Below are 22,480 nucleotides of genomic sequence, written 5' to 3'. Positions count from 1 at the left end.
CCTCTGCTTATTAATAAGTCTTGTTAAAATGTGCTAACTGAGTCAATTCTGGATATGTCACTCCATCTCTGGGCCCAAAACTTTTGAGTTTTTTTTTAATAAAAACTATTGATTGTCTGGATAGATGTTAATTGCAAGGATTTACCCTTCTCTTCTTCCTGTTTCTTCAGGCCCACGGTCTTTGGGCGACCACGGCCTCTACGGATGGTATCTGACTGACTGTTGGCTCGGGGTCTTCTGTGGTTTTCTGAGTCACTGGTTAGAGGAGAGCCAATCCTCTCTCTGCGAATGCGCTCTGTTCTTCTGCGCTTGAAGTCCAGTTTGTCTGAAACAAAATCACATGGCCAGACAGGATGCACAAAAAGTGTAATTTTATATTTTAATAGGACATTATATTTTAAAAAACTTAAAGAGACATAAATGAATGCTTTTCACTTTGAAGTGATGTATTTATTAGAGGTGTGTCAATCGATCAGCCACCAATCATAATCGGCCGATTTCCGTGAAAAAGTCTATGATCGGTGATCGCCGATCATCGTCTCTTGTTGCCGATCACACAAACCGATCATCACCTGCATCTCATTTCCCAGCCTGCCTGTGCAGCTGGTCTCCTCTTTCCTTCACACTGCGCAAACGCGCAGCAACAAATCCTAATTGATGTGGTGAGGAACTTCAACGCTGATAGTGAATAGGGTAGTTTGCATGTTGCGACGGACAAATACCTCGGGGGTGAAGCAGGTCAAAATGCATCAACACAAAGTTTAATGACATTTTAAAAAACAAACACTTGACGGAGTTTGTCTACATCAAGGCTCACTGCAAGGAAAAAAAAGACATCCAGAGTGGCCAGACTGCATTAAAAGCAGCACACACCTACCAACACTCACTCGGAGAAGCAAATAACCCAAACAATTATTTAAGTAAACGAACCAACGGTGGAAGACCCTGGTTCTGCTCTTGATGTTGAACTGACGCTACTCGCTTGAGTAGTAATATTTCACAGATGGAGCGCCGTTTCTGCTCCACCCAGCAGTGAATGTCTGTTTAAAGCTGAAACATACAATTTAAACAATCACAAGATTTTACATATGTATTAGCCATGCTATCAGGAAGTTTTGATTTAGTAACTCAGGATTGTTTATTTTGATGCAGCCTGCATCTGAATTTGAAAGTTTCCTTTTTTCTTGACATTATTTGATATAGGTAGATTATTTGACTCGTGTATAATAGGGTACTGAGAACCTCAGTGTAAAAAATATTGTTTTACTAATTGCAGATTTTTCAATTGTCCTTTTGACTGAAAGGACAATTGAATACAGCTGCTGTATTGTGCCTGCAAGTATTTTGCATGTTTATGTCTAAACTTTGTTAATTTATTACCAGATCATTTTTACATTTTGTGAGATAGCATTTATACCTACCTATATGTTAAAAGCCTTTAACAGGTAGGTATTTATACCTATCTGTTAAAGTGAAAAAATTAACAGCCAATCCAGATGATCGGCAGTAATTGGTCATCGGCAGTGATCGGCAATCATGGGTGATTGGAATTAGAATCAACAGCAAAAATCCTTTTTTTTGTCATTTTTATTCGCTTTTTGATCCACAAGTACAGCAAACATTCACTATGATTGGGAACCAACACACTAGATACCTGTTTCAAGCGAATTTCATCATAAGTATAACATCCCAAATGACATAGCAAGTTCACCAGGCTGTCTGTGGATTGTTGTTGGATCTAGGAGATGGCGCAAACGGAAAAGTGGGAGGAAGCAGAAACAGGGCTGCAGGTTCGGTGTCATGTTAAGGCTGAGAAAACAACCAAACAAGCCACCTGTTCCGATGCCTGTATCTCTCTAATGTCAGATTTCTGGTGCATAAAATGGATGATTTGGAACTACAACTCATTGGAAATCACAATGTCTGGGACTCTTAGGGATAGATTTTGATTATCTCTGAGACATGGCTAACTGCTGTGCCATATTTTCTGGCTTTAATCTCATTGTACATGTGAGAAATTCTAATTCTACAAAGACAAGATATGTCATTTTCAAATAGATAAATTTGTTTTTGGCAAATATTTATTCATTTGGATTTTGATGCCTGCTACACATTTTAATGACGTTTGGATAAGACCTTGTTTACCACTGAGTTACATCACCTTTTCTTTTAACAAGACACAAAAGCTGTGTTGAAACTGAGGATACTAAAGGTTGAAGCTTTGAGTTATTTCGCATTCAGTTGCTCATCAGTCCAGAGTCTGTGTTGTATTTTGTGCATCATAATGTGAAACACATTTTCAACAGGAGTTCATTTACGTCTTTTTTTCTCAACAAGTTTCTATTCCTCTTTGAGCTGGAGGCCACATCGTCAATGATTTCCAAAAACAATTTGAAGTGTGGACTCATCAAACCCCAGGACACTTTTCCACTTGCATCAGTTCATCAGGCTAGCAGCGTTTCTGTGTGTTGTGGATATATGGCTTTCGCTTAGCATTTTAGAGTTTTTTTTTTTTTTTTTTTAACTTTATTTTTGAAGGGGATTTTTATACAGGGCAAGCCATAACAGTAACAAGAAGGGAAAGATACAAAAAAATAAAAAAAAATACAAATAAATAAAATAAAATATCACAACCAGGACAATAAACGGCACTCAAAAAAAAAACAAAAAACAAACAAACAGAGAGGTCACCAAGGGAGGGAGACGGCTATACCATACAAAAAGATAAAACTAAACTGACAGATAACTGATAAACGGGTTACAGTGTATGTAAAGTTCTGTGAAGAGTCAGGCAGGTGGGAGTTTGTTTCCATATTTACCAAGTCCTGCCAGGCTACTCAACACCTGACTCCTCTTACCGCACCTGATGATGTAATAATGGAGCTCAATTTACTCTCGAGTTCCTATATGTTAACCATTTCAACCAATATTTTTTAATTTTGTTTTCCTGAAGTCTGATGGAGAAGGTGAGCATTTCCAATTCCCAAATTTCTTCAACAATCGCTGACCAGTCTCTCAATGTCGGTGAGGTCCTACTAAGCCACTTTCTTGTAATTGATTTTTTCCCTGCCATCAGTAGAATTTTCAACAGGTACTTATCCTGAGTGTTGAGTTCTTTTGGTAGATTACTTAAATATATTTTTAAAGTTGTGTTCAATTTCAAAACCAAGAATTACACTTATCTCTTTGGATACCTTTGACCAATAGGAATAAATCAATGGGCAATCCCAGAAAATGTGAAAGTGGTCAGCCATTACATTATTACATCGTCTCCAACAAAGCCCAGATTCAGCTCTGCCGGACTGGGAAAATGTTCTTTTGGGGGTAATGAAAAACCTAACAATATTCTTCCAAGAAAATTCCCTCCAACATCCTGAGCTAGTGGTGGTGGAGTTAATTTGGCATATGTTTAACCACTCATCCTCTGTCAGTGATATTTCTGCCTCCCTTTCCCATGAAATTTTAATATAAAATGTTGATGTTTTTTTAATAGCTTCTAAGCACATATATAGTCTGGACAGCCTCTTCTTACAGGGTTTACCTTTGTAAGCATCAATGAAGACGTTAATGAGGTCCTGATCATATTTCTCCGATATTTTAATGTTCTTATTAAAGTGGTGCCTGAGCTGAAAGTATCTGAAAAAGTCTCGTTTGTCAAGGTCAAATTTTTCTTGTAGTTGTTGGAAACTATCCAGATCGGTTCCAGAGGAAATCACGCAGTATGATGTAAGGCCTTTTCTGGTTAGTTGATTGAATTTTGAGTCAAGTTGTGCTGGTACAAAATCCCTATCATGTTCAATCCATCTTAATAACCTAGTTTTCCTCTCTAAAAGTGGGTTGCGGAACTCTCTAAACCAGATGCTGAGAGGGACTTTTGTAGAAGCGCTCAACTCTTCTGAATATATGGTCTTGAGGTGTTTATCCCCCAGCAGGGCTTGCAGGGGGATGTCGATTTGACTTAATTCTAGTTCTTTCCATTTTGCTTCATACCCCTCTTCACACCAGTAAACCGCAAATTGTAGTTGTGCTGCTCTGTAATAACTTTCTAAACATGGGAGTGACATCCCTCCTTTATCTCTTGGTAATTGTAATGTTTTATAGCGTACCCTTGGTTTCTTATTCCGCCATATAAATCTGGAGATGATCCGGTTCCACTTGTTAAACTGCTTTGTAGGAATTTCTATTGGTAAAGATTGAAAAAGGAACAACAGTTGAGGTAGAATGACCATTTTTATGATTTCTATTCGGTTGTACAAATCGAGCATCAGGGGAGCCCATCTGTCCAAGTTATTTTTTACTTTATTAGTCATAATACCATAATTTGCTTTGTATATTTTGTTTAGGTTTCTGGTAATATTAATACCTAAATATTTCATGGTTTTTGTTTTCCAATTAAATTTGAACCGATTACTTATATCCTCTCGCGGTAAGTAGTGGAAGCACAGGGTCTGAGTTTTTCCAATATTTAATTTAAAACCTAAATAAAGTCCAAATTGGTGGAGGCAGGACATGAGGTTAGGTAGACTGGCATCTGGGTCAGATAAGGTCACCAGAACATCATCAGCGTATAGACATGTTTTGTATTCTCTTCCCTTAAAAAAGATTCCCTTAATTTCTGGATCTTCCCTAATTTTTTGAGCAAGTGGCTCTATGAAAAGTGCAAAAAGAATTGGACTCAGAGGGCATCCTCGCCGGCATCCTCGTTCCAGAGGGAATGTTCCTGAAAGGCCACCATTTATTTTGATCCGGGCTACTGGCGACCTGTATATTGATTTTAAACAACTTATGAGTGTATTATTAAAGCCAAACCGCTGTAGGACCAGATATAAGTATTCCCATCTTACAGAATCAAACGCTTTTTCAGCATCAAAACTGATTGCTAAAGATTTCAAATTATTTGAAATCTTTAGCAAGATTTCAAATAATCTTGCTAAAGATTATTTTATCGCCTCACGTTATGTGAGGCGATAACGTTCGCCTCACATTATCCTGTGTGCGTCTATTTTTAATAAATCCTGTCTGGTCTGTATCAATCAGTTCGGGGATGATATTTTCTAGTCTACTGACAATAATTGAGGTGAATATTTTATAATCAATGTTCAAGACCGAGATAGGCCGGTATGAGCTACATTCACTTTTATCCTTTCCTGGTTTAGGTATAACGGATATTATCGCTTGTTTCCAGGATGGAGGAGTCTCACCTCCTTTAAGCACATGATTAAAACAATTTAGCAACAAAGGTCTTATAGAACTCCTAAACATTTTATACCATTCAGCTGGTAATCCATCACCACCTGGTGACTTACTTGTTTTCAGTTTTGAGATGGCTTTATCGACCTCTGCCGGTGTTATTTCCGCAGATATCCAATTATTTTGCTCTATGCCAATTGAGGGGAGATCTAAAGAGTCCAGAAACTGCTTCACTGAGGAAAGGTCGGTTAATTTGGGTTGACTATATAATTTCCTGTAGAATATTTCAAATGATTTATGTATTTCTTCTGGGGAGAAACTCATCTGATTGGAAATGGGATTTTTAATTTTAAAGATAGATCTGTCTAGTTGTTGTTGTTTTAGTCTCCAGGCTAATATTTTTTTTGCTCGAGGTCCATTTTCATAGTAAGTTTGTTTTATATATTTGAGATTAAGTATCACCTTATCATTGAGTTTCCTATTTAGCTCCCCTTTTATTGCTGCAATTTGTTGTAGCGTAGAAGGGTCTTTGGTTTCAATATGTTTCTGCTCTAGAATATTTAGCTGTTTAGTCAGGTCATTGAATTGCTCAGATTTTTCTTTTTTCTTCCTTGATGCCCACATAATAATTTTCCCACGCAGTACTGCTTTTGCCTCATCCCATAATATACTTGGGGACAATTCATTGCTGTTATTAAATTCTAGGTAATCTGTGAATTCCTTGTTAACAAATTCTCCAAATTTGTCATCGTTCAACAAAGCTGTGTTAAGTCTCCAAATTGTAGTCTTAGGATGAGAATCTAAACATAGTGTCAGATATACCCCTGAGTGATCCGACACATCCCTAGTACCAATACTGCAGTCTAGGACCCTGTATCGGTCTGCTCTGAATAGGAAAAAATAGTCAATTCTTGAATAAAAGCCATGTGAGTGAGAGAAAAAGGTGAACTCCTTAGCCAATGGGTGGCATTCCCTCCAGACATCAAATAGGCCTATCCTTTTTATCATTTTCTTTATATACGAAGATTCTGGGTTGATTTTTTTTTAAAGGGTTTGAGGAATCCAAGGAAGGATGCAGTTGTGCATTCCAGTCCCCTCCACATATCAAAACACCAGATGTTTCGGCCAATATGAGATCGAGCATTTTATCAATAAAGGTTTTGTCATGTCCTGGAGGTCTATATACGTTAAGTAAAGTTACTTCATTTGAGTCTAATGTTCCCTTTACCAGAACAAAACGACCTTCTTTGTCTGTAATTTGTTTAGATACCTGGAAGTCCACATTATTTGCAATTAATATTGCCACGCCCCTAGTGTGTCCATTTGAGTAGGATGAATAAAATGTCTTTTTAAAACCCATTTTTTTTTATTTTTCATGGTTCTCTTTGGTTAAGTGGGTTTCTTGCCAGAAGATTATTTGTTGCTGTTCTCTCTTCATCTCAGCTATAAGCTTTCCTCTTTTAATTGGATTCTGTAACCCGTGAACATTAATAGTTATAAATTTATATTGCTGTTGGAACATAAATCTTTAAATGAATAAAATCCTCTAACTTACACATCCAAGGTGACCATAACAGCAGAACATTTATAAAAATCAAAAACAAAGAACCTAAAACTTCTAACATTACAACAGGAACGACTTCAACAACAAAACGACTCATTAAGGAGTCTTGGATGAAGAGAAAATTCCCCATGAGATTCTTCTCATGGGGGGTCTCTCCAGTGCGAACTGACATAGCTCGTACGAGTATAATCTCAGTGCACGATCAGAGCCTTTAAACCGGCTCCCAAAAACAGTCATGTATTATCTACTTTATTTTAAATCGGTAACGTATTTCTTAACGTTGGCGAAGGTTAAACGAAGGATTATTATAATAATGTCTGACAGTGTCTCTATACGAGAATATTCATATCTTAGTCCACATTCTGGATCGGGTCACTGTGATTCCTTATCTTACCGCAATAGTTTTAACGAGCGGCGCTTAGCTTGAAAAGGCGGCAGCGTCTCCAGCTTCAAGACGAAATCCGCTGAGTTTTTTCCGTGCTCTCTCTCTGTGTGCGTCGGTGTTCCGACGTTTGGCCTCCACCGTCACCCAGGACAGGCTGTCCAATTTCTCCATCGGCGCCGCCGCGGGGGAACCATCGTTGCTATTGCACTCGGGAGCGAGACCTCTCCTCTGCAGGTCCTTCATGGCTTCCGCCGCGCTGCTATACGTGATCGGGCCACCGTCAAAAAACACACGGAGCTTAGCTGGCGGCGGGGTTTGGAAACGGAGACCTTTTTCTTTCAGAAGTTTTCGGATAAAGCGTAAGCCTTCCTCTTCTTTTGGGTCTCTGCCGGATAATCCTGATCGAAATAAACCCGCTGAGGCGAATCTCTCTTTTCTTCCACGCGGCACGAAGCACCAAGTCCCTGGTTCTGAATGCCAGAAAGGAGATCACCACGGAGCGGGGGTTCGCATTCTGCGGCGGTTTGGGACCCAAAGGCCGGTGGCAGCGCTGTATAGCTAAATCGATATCCTGGAGTGACAGCTCAGCCTTAATGAAACCATCCATAAAATCCAGCAGATTGTCTCCCTCTGTGTCTTCCGGAATCCCGTACACACGGATGTTGTTTCTACGTGAGCGTGCTTCTAAATCAGTCAGTTTGGCTTGAATTTTATCTTGGTTGTTTATAGTTTGAGACAGCACCTCTTTCGCCGCCGCGGTCCACTCCTCCATTTCTGCCACACGTTGTAACGACTCCTCCGCTCTCTTTTGGTTCTCCCTTATGTCCGACACAATTTCGTTTAGTTTTCCATTAATTTCCTCTTGGAAACTTCTTAAATCTCTCTTCATGTCGGTAGAGAAGTCTTCACGAAAGCAGCACAGCTCTTCCTTCATGTCTGCACGGATAGCTACAATCTCTTTGTGAATAGCTCCGATGCTAGCCTGAAGCCCCTCCATAGCCATGTGCTGATTAGTTACGCCTTCGTCAAATAGTGAATTTCTCTCGCTTGTTTCGTATGTCTGTTTTGATTTAACGTTACTTTTCGATGCCTTTCCCCTTTTCAAAATAAAATAATCGGTCTTAGAGGGTTATTTCAGCTCTGGCAAAGGGGGAATTAGCCGACCGAGTTGGGAGCTCTGGTTCAATGCGTCTACTCACCTCAGCGCCATAACCGGAAGCCCAGCATTTTAGAGTTTTAACTAGCACTTGTAGATGTAATAACAAACTGTTCACTGACATTGATTTGCTGAAGTGTTCCTGTGGAAATATTTGTTACGGAAAGATGTCAGGTTTTAATGAGGTGCTGTCTGAGGGATTGATTGCTGCGGGCACTCAGTGTGAGCCTTGCTGCTTACTTGCAGAAATGTCTCCAGATGCTCTTAACCTTTTAATATTATAGACTGTAGATGATGACATCCCTAAATAAAAATATGTGCAAGAGGAATGTATAAGATGTTTTAATGCTGGCAAAGATGTTGTGGCCTCACTCCCCATGAGGTCGATTGCAGCGAAAGCAATTTCTAGTAAGCCTATTTGAGGTGGTGCATTACATATGTCACAGGCAAACGATAGGGATTGGGTAAACTCATATCCATTCACTTACAACTTAAACAGAGTCCATGCTTCCAGATAACAATAATTTCTCAATAGTCAATTGTCCAGTCCCTCTGTATCAGGGGTCTCAAACTCAATTTACCCCCGGGGCCGCAAGGAGGCAGAGTCTGGGTGAGGCTGGGTCGCATAAAGGATTCCACAAAAAACATTTTTAAAATATCCTCAAATGTCATCAACATTTAATTATTTCTCCAATACATGAACTTTTGGTTTTAACAAAGACATGATGAGCACAGACATTATATACGTAAACACCTCATGGAGCGCCGAGTCCTGCGTTATGTCACCTCCATCTTGTATGTGGCAGCAGAGTGATCGGAGGTCCTTAATTCCTGTGCTGTGTGGACTTATTTTCCGGTTGCTTAGAAGCAAATTTCTGGCTGCAAAGTCAAGTAATTCTGATCTTTCATCCTTACCTGTGAAAGGTAATGCCAATGAATCCAGTTTGTTTTGTAAAACGGTTGAAATGTTTCCTATGTAGCTTAATTGGCCCAAAGTAACCGCTGATTGTTAGCATAGCAGCTAACATTTTCTTACTGTTTTCTAATGAGAGAGAGGTGATGAGAAACCGCTGTTAGAGGAGAAGTTCATTAGAAACCAGAGGATTTAGTGAGGAAAGATCAGTCAGGATCAGAGCTGGAGCTGCTGTTCTTCAGTCTGTTTCCAGCTCAGCTTCACCATGTTGATATTTAGCTATAAAGATGCTACGAGTCAGAGCCCAACATGCTGAAAATGTATTATGAATGTGAAAGAAACATATACGAAACATATCGTATGTATTTTCTATTACACTTTTGGATAATTTCTCTTTTATCCTTGGCTTCAGCCTGTGAACCAGGACGTCTCAGAAGTCATTGAGTTCTCCCAGTGTGACCAGCAGACTGAAGCCTGTGACCAGCGTTCCTAGTATAATAAATAAATGTTTTATTCTTTCACTTTTTGTGTATTTTTAAATATCTCAATCTGAAGCATTAGTGTATTAATGTAGCTTATGTAATGAAATAAAAAATAATTTACTCTGTTAGAATTATTTTTACTCTTTGCTGTCAATAGCAGAGTTGGCATACTGTAAATTCTCTGGAAAAAAGTAAGAAAAATATGTATTTTAATGTTTGACAATGACTGTCATTGTCATTTGACAATAGCTTTGCTAAATCAGTCATTTATCAATAACATATAAAAAATAAATACAAGAAAATGTTTTTTTTTCTTGTCTTCAAACGTTAAATGTACATTAAATTATGGAATCATGTAAATATATTCTTTAATAAAACACTGTAAATATGTGTCTGTTCATTCATGTCAATATAAAAATTATCAGAATCGTTTCTATCAAATAAAACATTATGCTCTTTATTCAGAAATGCCCCAAAACAATTAAATAATCACATCAAAAGTTAGAAACGCTCTCTTTAGTAATTTATTTGATTGCCAAATATATTAATGTGTGTGAGAAAATGTGTCAATGACAGGAATTAACTTAAAATACTTTGCAGAACGGCACTTTATAAAGTTCGGTCCATTCACTTGTATTAGCTTACTGGCACATATTCCACATTCAATATGGCGGAAGCTGTTACGTATCGCAGCAACGGGCCTCCATGAGGCGTCTATGATGTCTATGATGATGAGGGTGTGACAAAATTTAGTTTATTCCACTTGACGTCACTCTTGTTCTACGTTTCATAGAAGTTTTTAGCCAGCCAGCAACGTACAGAGAACGTCTCGACGCGTGACGTCATTACCGCTTCTACTTGTCACAACAGCGCGGCGGAGGACGAGCAGCCTGGTAACAGTCGCCTTTTTCTGTGTTTGATTGTGGCATTTGTTAATGGTAGGAAGTACCGGAATGGCGACTGCAAAAAAAGGCAACTGGTACCGGACAGTTCCATCATCCGCCGCACTATTGTTACAAGCGTAGTGTGCATGAAGTCAGTGTAGCTTAGCCTAGCACCGAATGTCAGCCATGACGAGGAACGGCGGGCGGGACTTCCTTCAGAGGTTCGCTCACCCTAATATTATACTTTCATATCATGGTGGGGGCCACGAGACATTGTCCTGTGGGCCGCAATTGGCCCACGGACCGCGAGAATGAGACCTCTGCTCTGTATGAAGGGCTATTTTTTAACAGACTCACTTTTTATTGCAGATGGCACAAAATAAAGCTGCAGGTACCAACAAGGGCGTAGATCCCATCTCATTATTGGGGGGAACCATAAACAGGAAAATTTCTTAAGACCAATTTTGTGGGGGTCGGCAAAGTTACAGTGAAAAGTAACGTAAAATGTGGTTTAAAAAGTTTTTAAACCACATTAAAGCTGCAGGATCAAAAATGATCCTACTTAGAAAAACGTGTTTTTTTAATCAGCCTATTGAGAAAAAAAACAAACATTCAAATGTTGCTTAGATATGAATTTTGTTCAGTCTCACTGATCTAATCTCTGCTACACTTTTACAAAAATGTAAGGTTCTAAATAAAAAAGCTTTAATGAGTAACTATTAAAATTCCCCATAAACATTGATTTATTGAAATGGCTCCCAATTCAAGTTATGGACTGTTTAAATTATAACTTGTTAAGTTGCTTTATTTTTAACCCTTTTTTAATTTTGGCATGTTCTGAATGACTGAGAACAAATAAGTAAATAGAAATGAATATCTGGGAAGTATCATAACTTACACATAACACTTAAAGCACCAGGGTTTATATAGAAAAATATTCAGATTTTATTTTGTGGTTTTAAACGCTCTGTATTGAAGACAATGAGAAATAAATAACTTTCTTTTTTTTCCATCTGCTCTCGGCTCCCACACTCTGAGCTGGTCCACTTGCTCAGCTCCTCCCTCCCGTTTCAAACTCTTCTAATTAACTAAAACTTAAAGAGTTAAATATGAATGAGATGTTTGCTACCTTTGACAAAAAAGCTTAAGTCTATGAAAGCAATGTAGCAGTTTTGCTAATGAGGCAACTTATCAACATTCAGTCAAAGTAAGAAAATAACGAACTGCAATCTGATCTTTATTGTTAATGTGTTTCTTCTTATTGAGCAGTGAAAGGAAATAAAATGTTTACATGTCTTTTGTTTTAAGTATTTACTTACTGGAGTTGCTCCTCCTACACTTTGGACTGAACCATTGTTCTAATAATGGTAGGGGGGGACCTAAAAATTAATTCTTATTTTTTTCCTGAGATAAATGGCAGATTTAGTTCGTTCTTTGTTTGTTTTGCCTTTTCATATTGATATTATTTAAATGTAAATGTTTCTTCAGTGATTTTTTTTTTTTGGGCGGGGGGACAATTTTAGACTTTTCCAATATTGAGGGGGTCCGGATCCCCCCCCGAGATTTACGCCTATGGGTACCAACTGCTCAATGGCTACCATCTTGTCCTCACTCCCCATGAGGTTGATTGCGGCCTCATGCCGAGTAAGGCTGCAATCACTCCCCAGCCTGACCAGCACCACTTGTTTTAAATTCCTTTCACCATACTCATCTATTAACTAAAATTGGGTTGAGATAGACAGACAGGCTGCATCGTTCTCAATCTGGAAGTCCAGCCACCAGCTTGAATGCTTTACGCCATGTGTTTGGTGAGGTGAACCTTACCTGTAATAGCTGGTGAAGGACATTCACTGAATTTTGCATTTAGAAGTTTTCTGCTGATAAATACATAACCACATGGACAGGACTTGCAGGCAACTGGAATCTGTAAAAAAAAAATGCAGATTTTTATATAATGCTAATATTAAACGATGTTTTCATGACGCTCAAGAGGGATTGAAAATATATGCCACCAGCAAAACAGGTACACAATTTTTACTGTAATTTACAAATGCATTTGTCTTTTTTTTAGGCCCTAGCAGCGAAAGGGCTGCGAAGGTCCAGTCAATTACATTTGTTTTCCTGAAAATTAATTGCCGTTTTAGAGGCCCACACATATAAAAAATTCACCAAACTTTATACATGAATGAAATTTACATACAGCATGTGTTGCACAAAAGAATGCAGTATAAAAATAGGTTAACAGCACCGCTGGGGCATCTTTCAAAACCCTGTTTGGTACCCTTTCCAAGACTTACCCCAAAAGTTTCAACAACAAATAGGAAGTCAGCCATCTTGAATAGAATTTGCAATTTTGGTTTCAATTGATCTGTTTCAAATCAAGTCAGCATGACCTTACAGCACGGGGGATTAAAATTAGTAGAAATTGTAAATTTCTGAGCATGTTATAATACAATAAATGTTTTTATAAGCCGTACAAAGAAAGTGACAAAGGTACAAAACCTTTGATTCGTTCTTTTCAGGTCCCTAAGAAAAGATCAGTGGTCAAATTTGGACATCACACTAGACTACTGAGTAGGAAGTGTAATGTTTTACTTTGAAAAGTCTACATTTGACCAAATAGTTGCATAAATAAATATTTAAGCAAATATTTATGCAGTATATACCAAAATACTCCATAAATATTTAAGCATATTCCAAATATGTGCATAAATGAATATTTATGCAGTATTTGCATAAGTATTGCTAGATCACTAGAGCTTAGAGTAAAGCTAAACTCACTCTAATAATAGTGAGTTTAGCCTCACTAAACTCACTATTATTGAGTTTAGTGAGGCTGATTGTTTTAATTGCTAGAAGCATTAAAACAATCAGCACCAAACCATATTTATTTTCACCTAGGATTATGAAATTTGGTAAACATGTAACTTCTCAAGACTTACAAAAAAAGTCTCTTGGAACACTGGCCCCATCGCAGAGGAAGTTGGCCAATTTGGGATGAAAACCACCTTTTGTCTCTTTTCAACACATTTGAGGACACTTCTTCTAGAGTTTTCCAATTAGAGACTTCTAAATGAGTCGCATTGTTTTGAAATACTGGCAATCAAGAGTTACTATCTTTTGTTGTTTCAAAGCATGTGGGTGTGGTCAAGCCTCAAAATCTGACTCTCACCATCACAGGATCACATTAACTCTTTATTGTTCACTCTTTGGTTGGAGCCAGTAGTTGGTAAGTTTCTAAAACCTTTATCATTTATCCTCATTCTCTGATGGTATAACCTAGAATAACACGATGTGACAATCTACCAAATACTAAATGTTCACTGCTGATAAAATTGCACAGTCACAAAAGAGAAAAGAAGAGTTGCAACACTTAGGAACCTGCATTTCTGCTGTTCTAATGAAACTGTGCACATATAAACAAAATGCATTTTGTGAAGTAACATTTTTTTAAATGCAACTTAAATGTGTCATTATTTGGACTGTTGCCAACAAGAAGGCTCTGACAAATAGAAAAACGTGTCACTCACTGTATATGAAAGCATAGCATGCATCTCACCAACATATAAAGAAACCCAAAGGGGCGAGGATCCAGATTTCTCTCCAACAGACAACTTAATTAGATTACATTTAAATCCCTTAGAACTGTAAACATCAGACAACCTACCAAGGTTTTGATCCAACTTTGTCCTCCTGATAAAAGATTATACAGTAATTATCCAGAACAAATGTTATATTTTTCTTTCTCCCCAGCAATGGTGAACTTGCTTTTGGCTGAGAAAGAAATCAGAACTAGATATTCTGTTGTACACAAACTGACCTGTTGGTCACATTCAGGACAGGATTTAGTTGCCATTTTAACCTTCTTTGTTTTGTGGGCCGACATGGTCCTTCAGTTCCGCAGACACACGAAGAGCCGAAGTCAGACCTCTCTGAGTCGCGTGGACCGGAACCGGATCAGACCTGATGATCCCGCAGTAACACCGAGCCATGCAGTTGAAAAATATTATCTTAGACTGAGGCTTCGTCTGCTTCCAGGATCATGATCAATTTCTTTTTCTTCTTCTAGTGTCTTAATACAAATGTGATACCAACTATAATGTGCAATAGTTCCACCTGCTGGACTACATGGGTACGGAGCCCTCCAGGGGACATGGGGAAAACTTTTTCTTTTGCGTCCCCTCGCAATAATCTACTGATCAGTTCATGCGGCATAATTGATACTGTAAGCCTCTTACGGTGGCCGCCGTACTTTCTGCTTTAATACAAAGTTATGTAAGGGTTTTCCATGTAATATCTCGTTGTGAAATATCTGACGTTTTATATCTTTTTCTTTAGTATAGAAAGGCACCACAAACTTATGATATAAACAGAAACGTTCCGTAAGTAGGAAAGAAATAAAAATACATCCAAACTATTTGGACTATTTCTGAGTTATTATTGCGGGGTAATGAATTATCTGACAGTTTTGATCGTGTCTCTATTGTGTTCGTCTGAATGGTTTATTTAAAGGGCTGCTTTCAGTGCTGTTCCATCTTTGACTTGACAGACATAAACATGCAGTAAATAAATCGTTTTCCACCAAATAGTTAATAATAAATATGTTTTGACTGAGGCTCTGTAAGAGCCATATGAATGAAATAAGTAATTATTGATATGACAGGAGCAGCGGATTTGACACCTGGTGGTGGGCGTGTCGATGTGGGTGTGACGTCATCAAGTATGAATGGGAAGGAGCGGTGGTGCTGGCTCTGTGTGTGTGAGGAAGCGGGTGATCATTCCTCGCCAAGTTTGGAGCATGATAATCAAAATGGAATTAACAGATAATTGTGACAGAACAAAGGTTTGGAGTTGATTGATACACAGACAGATAAGATTCCCTGAGTTAACCCAGTGCAGCCCTCTACTACCATTAGTTTGCCCTGTTTTATAATAATAAAACGTGTTTATGATTGTGACAGCTTTAGATCCTCTTTTTACCAGATCACACAGATAAGTTTGTAAACATGGACAGAGGCACTGCTGCAGATTAACAGTTTATTGAATTCACAAATGTTTTATGAGCAAAAATAGTCAATTTATTTTATTATACCAAGTGACCACACTAAAGGTGGAAGTCTATGCTGGCCCTGGGATTCTTAAAGCTGAAAAATAATTAAAACCCAATTAGATAAAAATTTGACTGTTTGGGGGAGGAATAATAAAGAAAACACAAATACAACTAAATGCACTTAAGTGTTCCCCAACAAAAGCACACTCACACAAAAATCCTTAGTGAATACAAAGGAAAAGAAAGAAAACTCCCCTTCCACTGGTCTCCTCAATCTAAATAAAACAGCCTATAGGACCCAGGGACAGCATAGGTCCAAGTTTAAAACAAGCCAGAGGGCTGCAGTAGAAACTCCCTTTCCCTAAACAAAACCCCAAAAAAGAAAAGTTCTTTTTAATCAACAATAACCATCTAAAAATAAGTAAAACAAAAAATTGAAATTGAAACAAATCAAAAACTGAAACAGTAGCAGGCCAACCTACACACAAAAGAAATCAAGTTAGACAAGAACATTAACCAGCCAGATAAATCATAAGAAACGGCCCTTACCTTCTCTAAAGGGAAACCAGTAAATGGTGCTTTTGACGTCACTCTCTAAAGTGCATTTCCTACAACAATCAGTGGCGGAATCAGACATAAATTCTAAACTCACTTCACAATCGATGTTAAACATGCCTTTGCACAAGTTATCAGCCTGCATCTGATCTCCTCAGCGATCTACCCACTTTTAAATGTAAATGCGGATTACCTGTGTCTTAACAAGCCAGATGCGCTCTGTCACAGCGTCTTCCATATATGGACTAGAGGAATATGCCCCGGCTACATTATTATTAATTCTTTGGTGCAAAAAACAGATTTAAAGTCGATTTATTTACTGCATGTTTAAAGTCAAGTCAAAGATGGAACAGCACTGAAAGCAGCCCTTTAAACCATTCAGACAGCCAACACAATGGAGACACAATCAAAACAGTCAGATGACTGATTACCCCGCTATAATAACTCATAAATAGTCCAAATTAGGATGTATTTATATTTATTTCCTATTTACGGAAAGTTGCTGTTTATATCATAAGTTTGTGGTGCCTTTCTATACTAAAGAAAAAGATATAAAACGTCAGATATTTCACAAGATATTAACATTTATGGAAAAACTTTACATAACTTTATATTAAAGCAGAAAGTACGGCGGCCACCGTAAGAAAGGCTTACAGTATCAATCCCCATGTCCCTTTGAGGGCTCCATACAAGGGGGTTCGAAACTTCTCAGGAAACAATTGATTTTTCCCCTCTAAACTTGTGTATTTAAAAAAAATTTATACGTTTTATTTATTGCCGACCTGTTCAATGCTTTTTAAGCTCAGTGTTTTCTAGTTAATATGCATGAAACAAAACAAATGCAGGCAGGATGCAGTGATCATACAAGCTTACAGTGTTTTCCGGTTACTTTAAGCCAGGGGTGTCCAAAGTCGGTCCTCGAGGGCCGGCATCCTGCATGTTTTAGTTCCCTCCCTGATGGTAGAAACAATCTTTTCAGCTCGTCAATGTTCCTCTTAGGCCTTCTAACAGCCATCATTTGATCCAGGTGCGTTAAACCAGGGAGAGAACTAAAACATGCAGGATGCCGGCCCTCGAGGACCGACTTTGGACACCCCTGCTTTAAGCGTCTAAAGACCTGTGTTTTAGAACAGTGTTTTTCAACCACTGTGCCGCGGCACACTAGTGTACCGTGAGTGATCGTCAGGTGTGCCGTGGAAATTATCCAATTTCACCTGCCGTATTTTCCGGACTATAAGCTGCTACTTCTTTCCTACACTTTGAACATGCGGCTTTTCTGTGTATTTTTCTTCAACCACCAGGGGGCTCTTTAGCAGGAAGTGAATAATTGGAAGTCAAAATTGGAAATCAAAGAAGAACGAGCTAATTTTAATTTAGAACAACCACATGCTAGCAGCAGGCACGACGGAGAAATGTTTTCAAACTCATATGATGCAGCTTCTAAGTTGAGGAGTATCGATCTGGCAGTACAGGAGGGAAATAAAGCCGCTGCACGTAAATTCGGCGTGAATCCGCGTTTCCCCATCAGATACGGTTCCCCCTTCGTCTTCTTGCCTCTCCGCCCCGCCCACGCGGCAAAATAGGCGCGTGCTCGTGATGAGCACTGAGAAAGCACGCGCGTAGCAAGCACGCGCTTGTTCGGCGCGCTTGTCTGAGGAACTACGGACACCGTGAAAGCTCAAACAACATGTTTCGGCAAAGTTGTCACATTTTCTTCACGTTTTTGCGGGAAACTAATAGTAATAATACTAATAACTATTATTATAGTTATAATACTAATAACTATAATAAATATATATGTTATACATATTATAATTATAATAAATATATATATATATATGTTATACATATAATTATAATACATAATATGTTATATATATATTATAATTATAATAGATAGATAGCCTAGTGTGCTATATGAATTAAAAACAGGGCAATGCAATTTAATGCTCAATATTACCCATCAGATACCGTTTCCCCTGTTTTAAAGTGGGGGAACGCTAACTGATGGCCATAAATCTCCCATCAGCGTTCCCCCACTTTAAAACAGGGGAAACGGTATCTGATGGGTAATATTGAGCATTAAATTGCATTGCCCTGTTTTTAATTCATATAGCACTAGGCTATCTATCTATTATAATTATAATATATACAACATATTATAATTATAATATATACAGCATATATTATAATTATAATATATATAACATATTATGTATTATAATTATAATATATGTATAAAATATATATTATTTATTATAATTATAATATGTATTACATATATATTTATTATAATTATTAGTATTATTACTATTAGTTTCCCGCAAAAACGTGAAGAAAGTGTGACAACTTTGCCGAAACATGTTGTTTGAGCTTTCACGGTGTCCGTAGTTCCTCAGACAAGCGCGCCAAACAAGCGCGTGCTTGCTACGCGCGTTCTTTCTCAGTGCTCATCACGAGCACGCGCCTATTTTGCCGCGTGGGCGGGGCGGAGAGGCAAGAAGACGAAGGGGGAACAGTATCTGATGGGGAAACGCGGATTGACGTAACACCGGATTTGGAGACGGAGAACTGCGTCCTTAATATATCCAGCAGTTATTAGGACGCAGCCCTCTGCTGCCCTCTGCTGGGTCCTTATGGAAAACCGAGAGCGGCAGAGATACCAGCGGCCTGTAGCCCGGTGCGGCTGATATAGTTTCCAGGGGGGGGGGGGTGAATTTTAAGGTACGGTTTATAGTATGGTGCGCTCATAGTCTGGAAAATATGGTAATTGGTCTTAAAAGATTTTTTGAAAACGAATTAATTATCTGCAAATAATGTCATCTTTGAGTGTCTTTGCTGTAGTAATGACTAGCAGCGTAATCATGTAATTTTATTACCACTAGATGGCAGTAGGTACAGAGGATTTTACATTAAAACAAGAGAATTAGTGATGCATGAGTGTTACTACATTTATGCATCACACCACAGTGTTGTCGCTGTTCAGGTGTATTTTTGAAGTGGACATGTTAAGTGCAATTTGAAATAAGAAATGTAAAATATGATAAAAATAAATTTTTGTGTTTATTTGATTTCTATTCAAGACACTTTGATAAGAATGACTATATATATAGGCGGATACAGAGTGTCTTTGTTTACATTTTTGGTTGGTGGTGTGCCTCGTGATTTTTTCAATTAAAATAATGTACCTTGGCTCAAAAAAGGTTGAAAAACACTGTTTTAGAAGCTTAGTTTTTATAAGTGTAGTAATACTTTTATTTTTTCCTGTTTTTATTCCTCAATATTCTCACCAAATGTTTTGAGCATATTTGTTACTTTGCATTCAGACTTATTCAATGATTGTTTTATGGCAAGAAGTTCTGCAGAATCATGACATTTTATTTCTTCTTCTCTATTCTCTTTTATTGCCAGCACATTCAATAAAGCTCACCTCAATCAAGGAAACATAGATAAATAGTGGGTAAATCGACCATCTCGCTGAGTCTACTTGCCTATCACACTAGTGCAGGGGTGTCAAAGTCAAATGGACGGAGGGCCAAATAAAAAATTTAGCTACAAGCCGAGGGCCGGACTGATCGAATGTTCATTGAAATGTTTTTAAATGACGCATATAGTCTAGTGAACCTAATTGAACCTACTGAAAACCTAACAAATATATTCCAATATGATCAGATAAATAAAGAAATATTTTCTTATGGCTCTGTCAGTAATCTTTAATTTTCAACAGACACAACTGAAATATTTTTAAAATATAATTGGATTGAAATACAATAAAATAAAGTGCAAAAATCTATTAATCCACATATGTCAGAGTCAAGGCATTTAGATGTGTCGCCGGCGACACATCTAAATTTGCAGTACCGTAATTCCGCCACACGTAGCGCTAAGTGGAAAAATTCCAACGGTTTCTGAAAGGGGAGACGTTGCACTTTCCAGCAAGTATCGGGTTAATACGGTAACTTCGCAGCTGCAGCTGCAGAGAGTGTAATTAATCCGGGGGGCACTCGTTTAATAGACGGTATATTTCGGCAATAACTTGGTGGATATTGAAAGTTCCGGTTGTTATGGATACATGGGTAAGTACATCATCTCACAGAACATTTAAAGAACTACTTACAGTTCAAATAAGGAAGATATTTTTTTTCAGACGGGGTGTCGGCTTGCTGCGGTCTGCGGGCCGGTTCTAATAATAAATCAAGATCATCCCAGGGGCCGCAAAAAACCTTCTCGCGGGCCGGATGTGGCCCGCGGGCCTTGACTCTGACATATGTGCACTAGTGGATTACCAACATTTGACACTGATTACGCTTTGTTGGCGGCCTACTGGTGTATAAGAAAACAAAGCAGGAAAAAGAAACAGATGGCAAATTATTTTTGATGTTCATTACAATAAAAAAGGTGTCCATGGTACAGGCATACAGGGATGAACATGGTCAGCAACAATGCAAAAAAGTAGCTTTCAGGAAACAAGACACTTTTCTGTTCTTAGCGGAAAGAAGGAGCATCCAGCATGGCATTCTGGTAATGTAGCCCATCTACGTTGGGTTCCACCTGAAGTAGTTCCTGCAATCTGACTGGTTGATTTGCTATTTACCAAGCAGCTGGTAAGTACTTCTGTAGCTCTGTGTCCAGTTAGGCAACAGGATCTGAATTTTGTTTCGCTGTTGGTAGTGGTTTTACAGTACCGTGTTCTAGCTCCATTAGCATTTCCAGCAGCAATAGCTCCAGTAGCACTGCTTATCTTTGACGTTTCTCCCAGCGTTTGTAGCGCTGTGTCCGGTTCGGCATCAGCAGTGTTTGGAGTGGTGGCAACAGTGACACCGGACTTTGTTACCACCGACATGGACCGGACCTGCATGGGTCCGGTCGGATCAGTGATGTCAATACCGCAGGCAATACAGCTCCTGTTAGCATCTCAAAGAGCATCCAGCTCTTCCTGTCTCAGCGGCAGCACAGCATTTATTTTTAGCTCATTAAGGTAGCGATCACCTTAACGCTACCTTAACGTTGGCTGTTAGAGCCTTTGTTGGTTCTGCTGGGATAAATGGCACAAAGTGTTGTGGAGAAATGTCCAGGGTCCAGATTAGGTCCTTCGTTGTTTTCCAAAACAGAACACCTGATCACACAGTGACCAGAGGTGAGTGTCATTCATTGTTTCATTTACGAAGCTGAAGGCAGCAGAAAAACATCAGCTCCTACGGCCAACTCTGCCCTCTTCCTCTGTTTGCTCCTCCTCTTCATCACCTCTTGTTATTTCTACGTTCCGATCGTTTTCAGTGCGCTGCGGTTCAAATTAAAAAGGCTTAAACATTTTTTGGCTGGAGGAGCCAGGACGTTGGACCATTAGTCATTTACCCAGAATGCATTGCAGTGTGGAAAAACATGGCGACATTCCTGTGAAAATATTTTAAAATTTATAAAAACTAAATAACCTACAGTATTATTACTGTATTGTTTTCACATTTAAAATAAATATTTCCCAAATAAGGACTATTTTTATAAATAACCATGGTTCCTTTTAATCAAATATGATTGCAAAAATAAATGTAAACTTTGCTATACTGCTTTTCATGTTGAAGGTTGGGGTTGTTTTTTTTGAGTACTGGCATTTTATTTGCATCATTGTTGATTGATGCCACACGACTATCATTATTGCAACACTTTGCAACAATTATTGCAACAATTAATCACAAAATTAGCATCAAACAACTACAAAGATTGATACTTTAGCTAGCCAAAATTACCATCAGTGTTAATATAAATTAGTTCAATGTTTTATGAGCAGTTTAATGCTCAAGATGCCTTGGTGACCCAAAGTGGGACATCCTTATTTGTTCTTTTTTATTCTCAATATCCACATCTGTGTAAAGGTAATTTCCATAAAACTTGGCAAGGATTTGGTTTTAATTTAAAATTTCTTTGTCATTTCTATACACCTTTTCACTGTAAGGTATCTAGAACAAGTGAAATGCAGTTTGTATATACTCTTTACCTTCAGTACCATTTTGGTCCCAATGACTTCCATTCTAACCATGTATCAATCAATAATGTGTTTTAAACACATTCTAATGGTAAAATAATCAGCCTTGCCTAATGAACAACAAAAATGAACATGTTCAGAAGCTCACAGTTCTAGGAAAAACGTAACCAACCAAACTGGTTTTAGTTCATGAACTACACAGCTCAAATTACAGAGATTTGACTGACTGAAAGGACTTTAGTTTGAGGCAACCTAGAACAGGCCATTACTACTGGTTACCTAAAAAGAAAAAGCACAAGTACAGAGGAACAAGAGCAAGGA

The 22,480-nt window shown here is 38.3% G+C and overlaps 1 protein-coding gene across 1 annotated transcript in view; it reads right to left on the bottom strand.

Moving 5' to 3' along the window:
• hdip1 (HDAC and MIER1 interacting protein 1) overlaps positions 1-14,671 on the bottom strand; it is a 28,342-nt gene extending 13,671 nt beyond the window's left edge. Inside the window, exons 1-3 of the mRNA XM_088004048.1 lie at positions 14,395-14,671; positions 12,399-12,498; positions 146-325 (exon numbers count right to left, since the gene is read on the bottom strand). Of these exons, the coding sequence (XP_087860174.1) occupies positions 146-325; positions 12,399-12,498; positions 14,395-14,460 (346 nt within the window). The 5' untranslated portion in view covers positions 14,461-14,671. The remainder of the gene's footprint in view (positions 1-145; positions 326-12,398; positions 12,499-14,394) is intronic.
• Between the last annotated feature and the right edge of the window lie 7,809 nt (positions 14,672-22,480).

Source organism: Poecilia mexicana, unplaced genomic scaffold, assembly GCF_051168715.1.
Source record: "Poecilia mexicana isolate PSO_F unplaced genomic scaffold, ASM5116871v1 scaffold_3, whole genome shotgun sequence".
NCBI lineage: Eukaryota > Metazoa > Chordata > Actinopteri > Cyprinodontiformes > Poeciliidae > Poecilia > Poecilia mexicana.
This window is presented reverse-complemented; position numbering and strand designations above follow the sequence as displayed.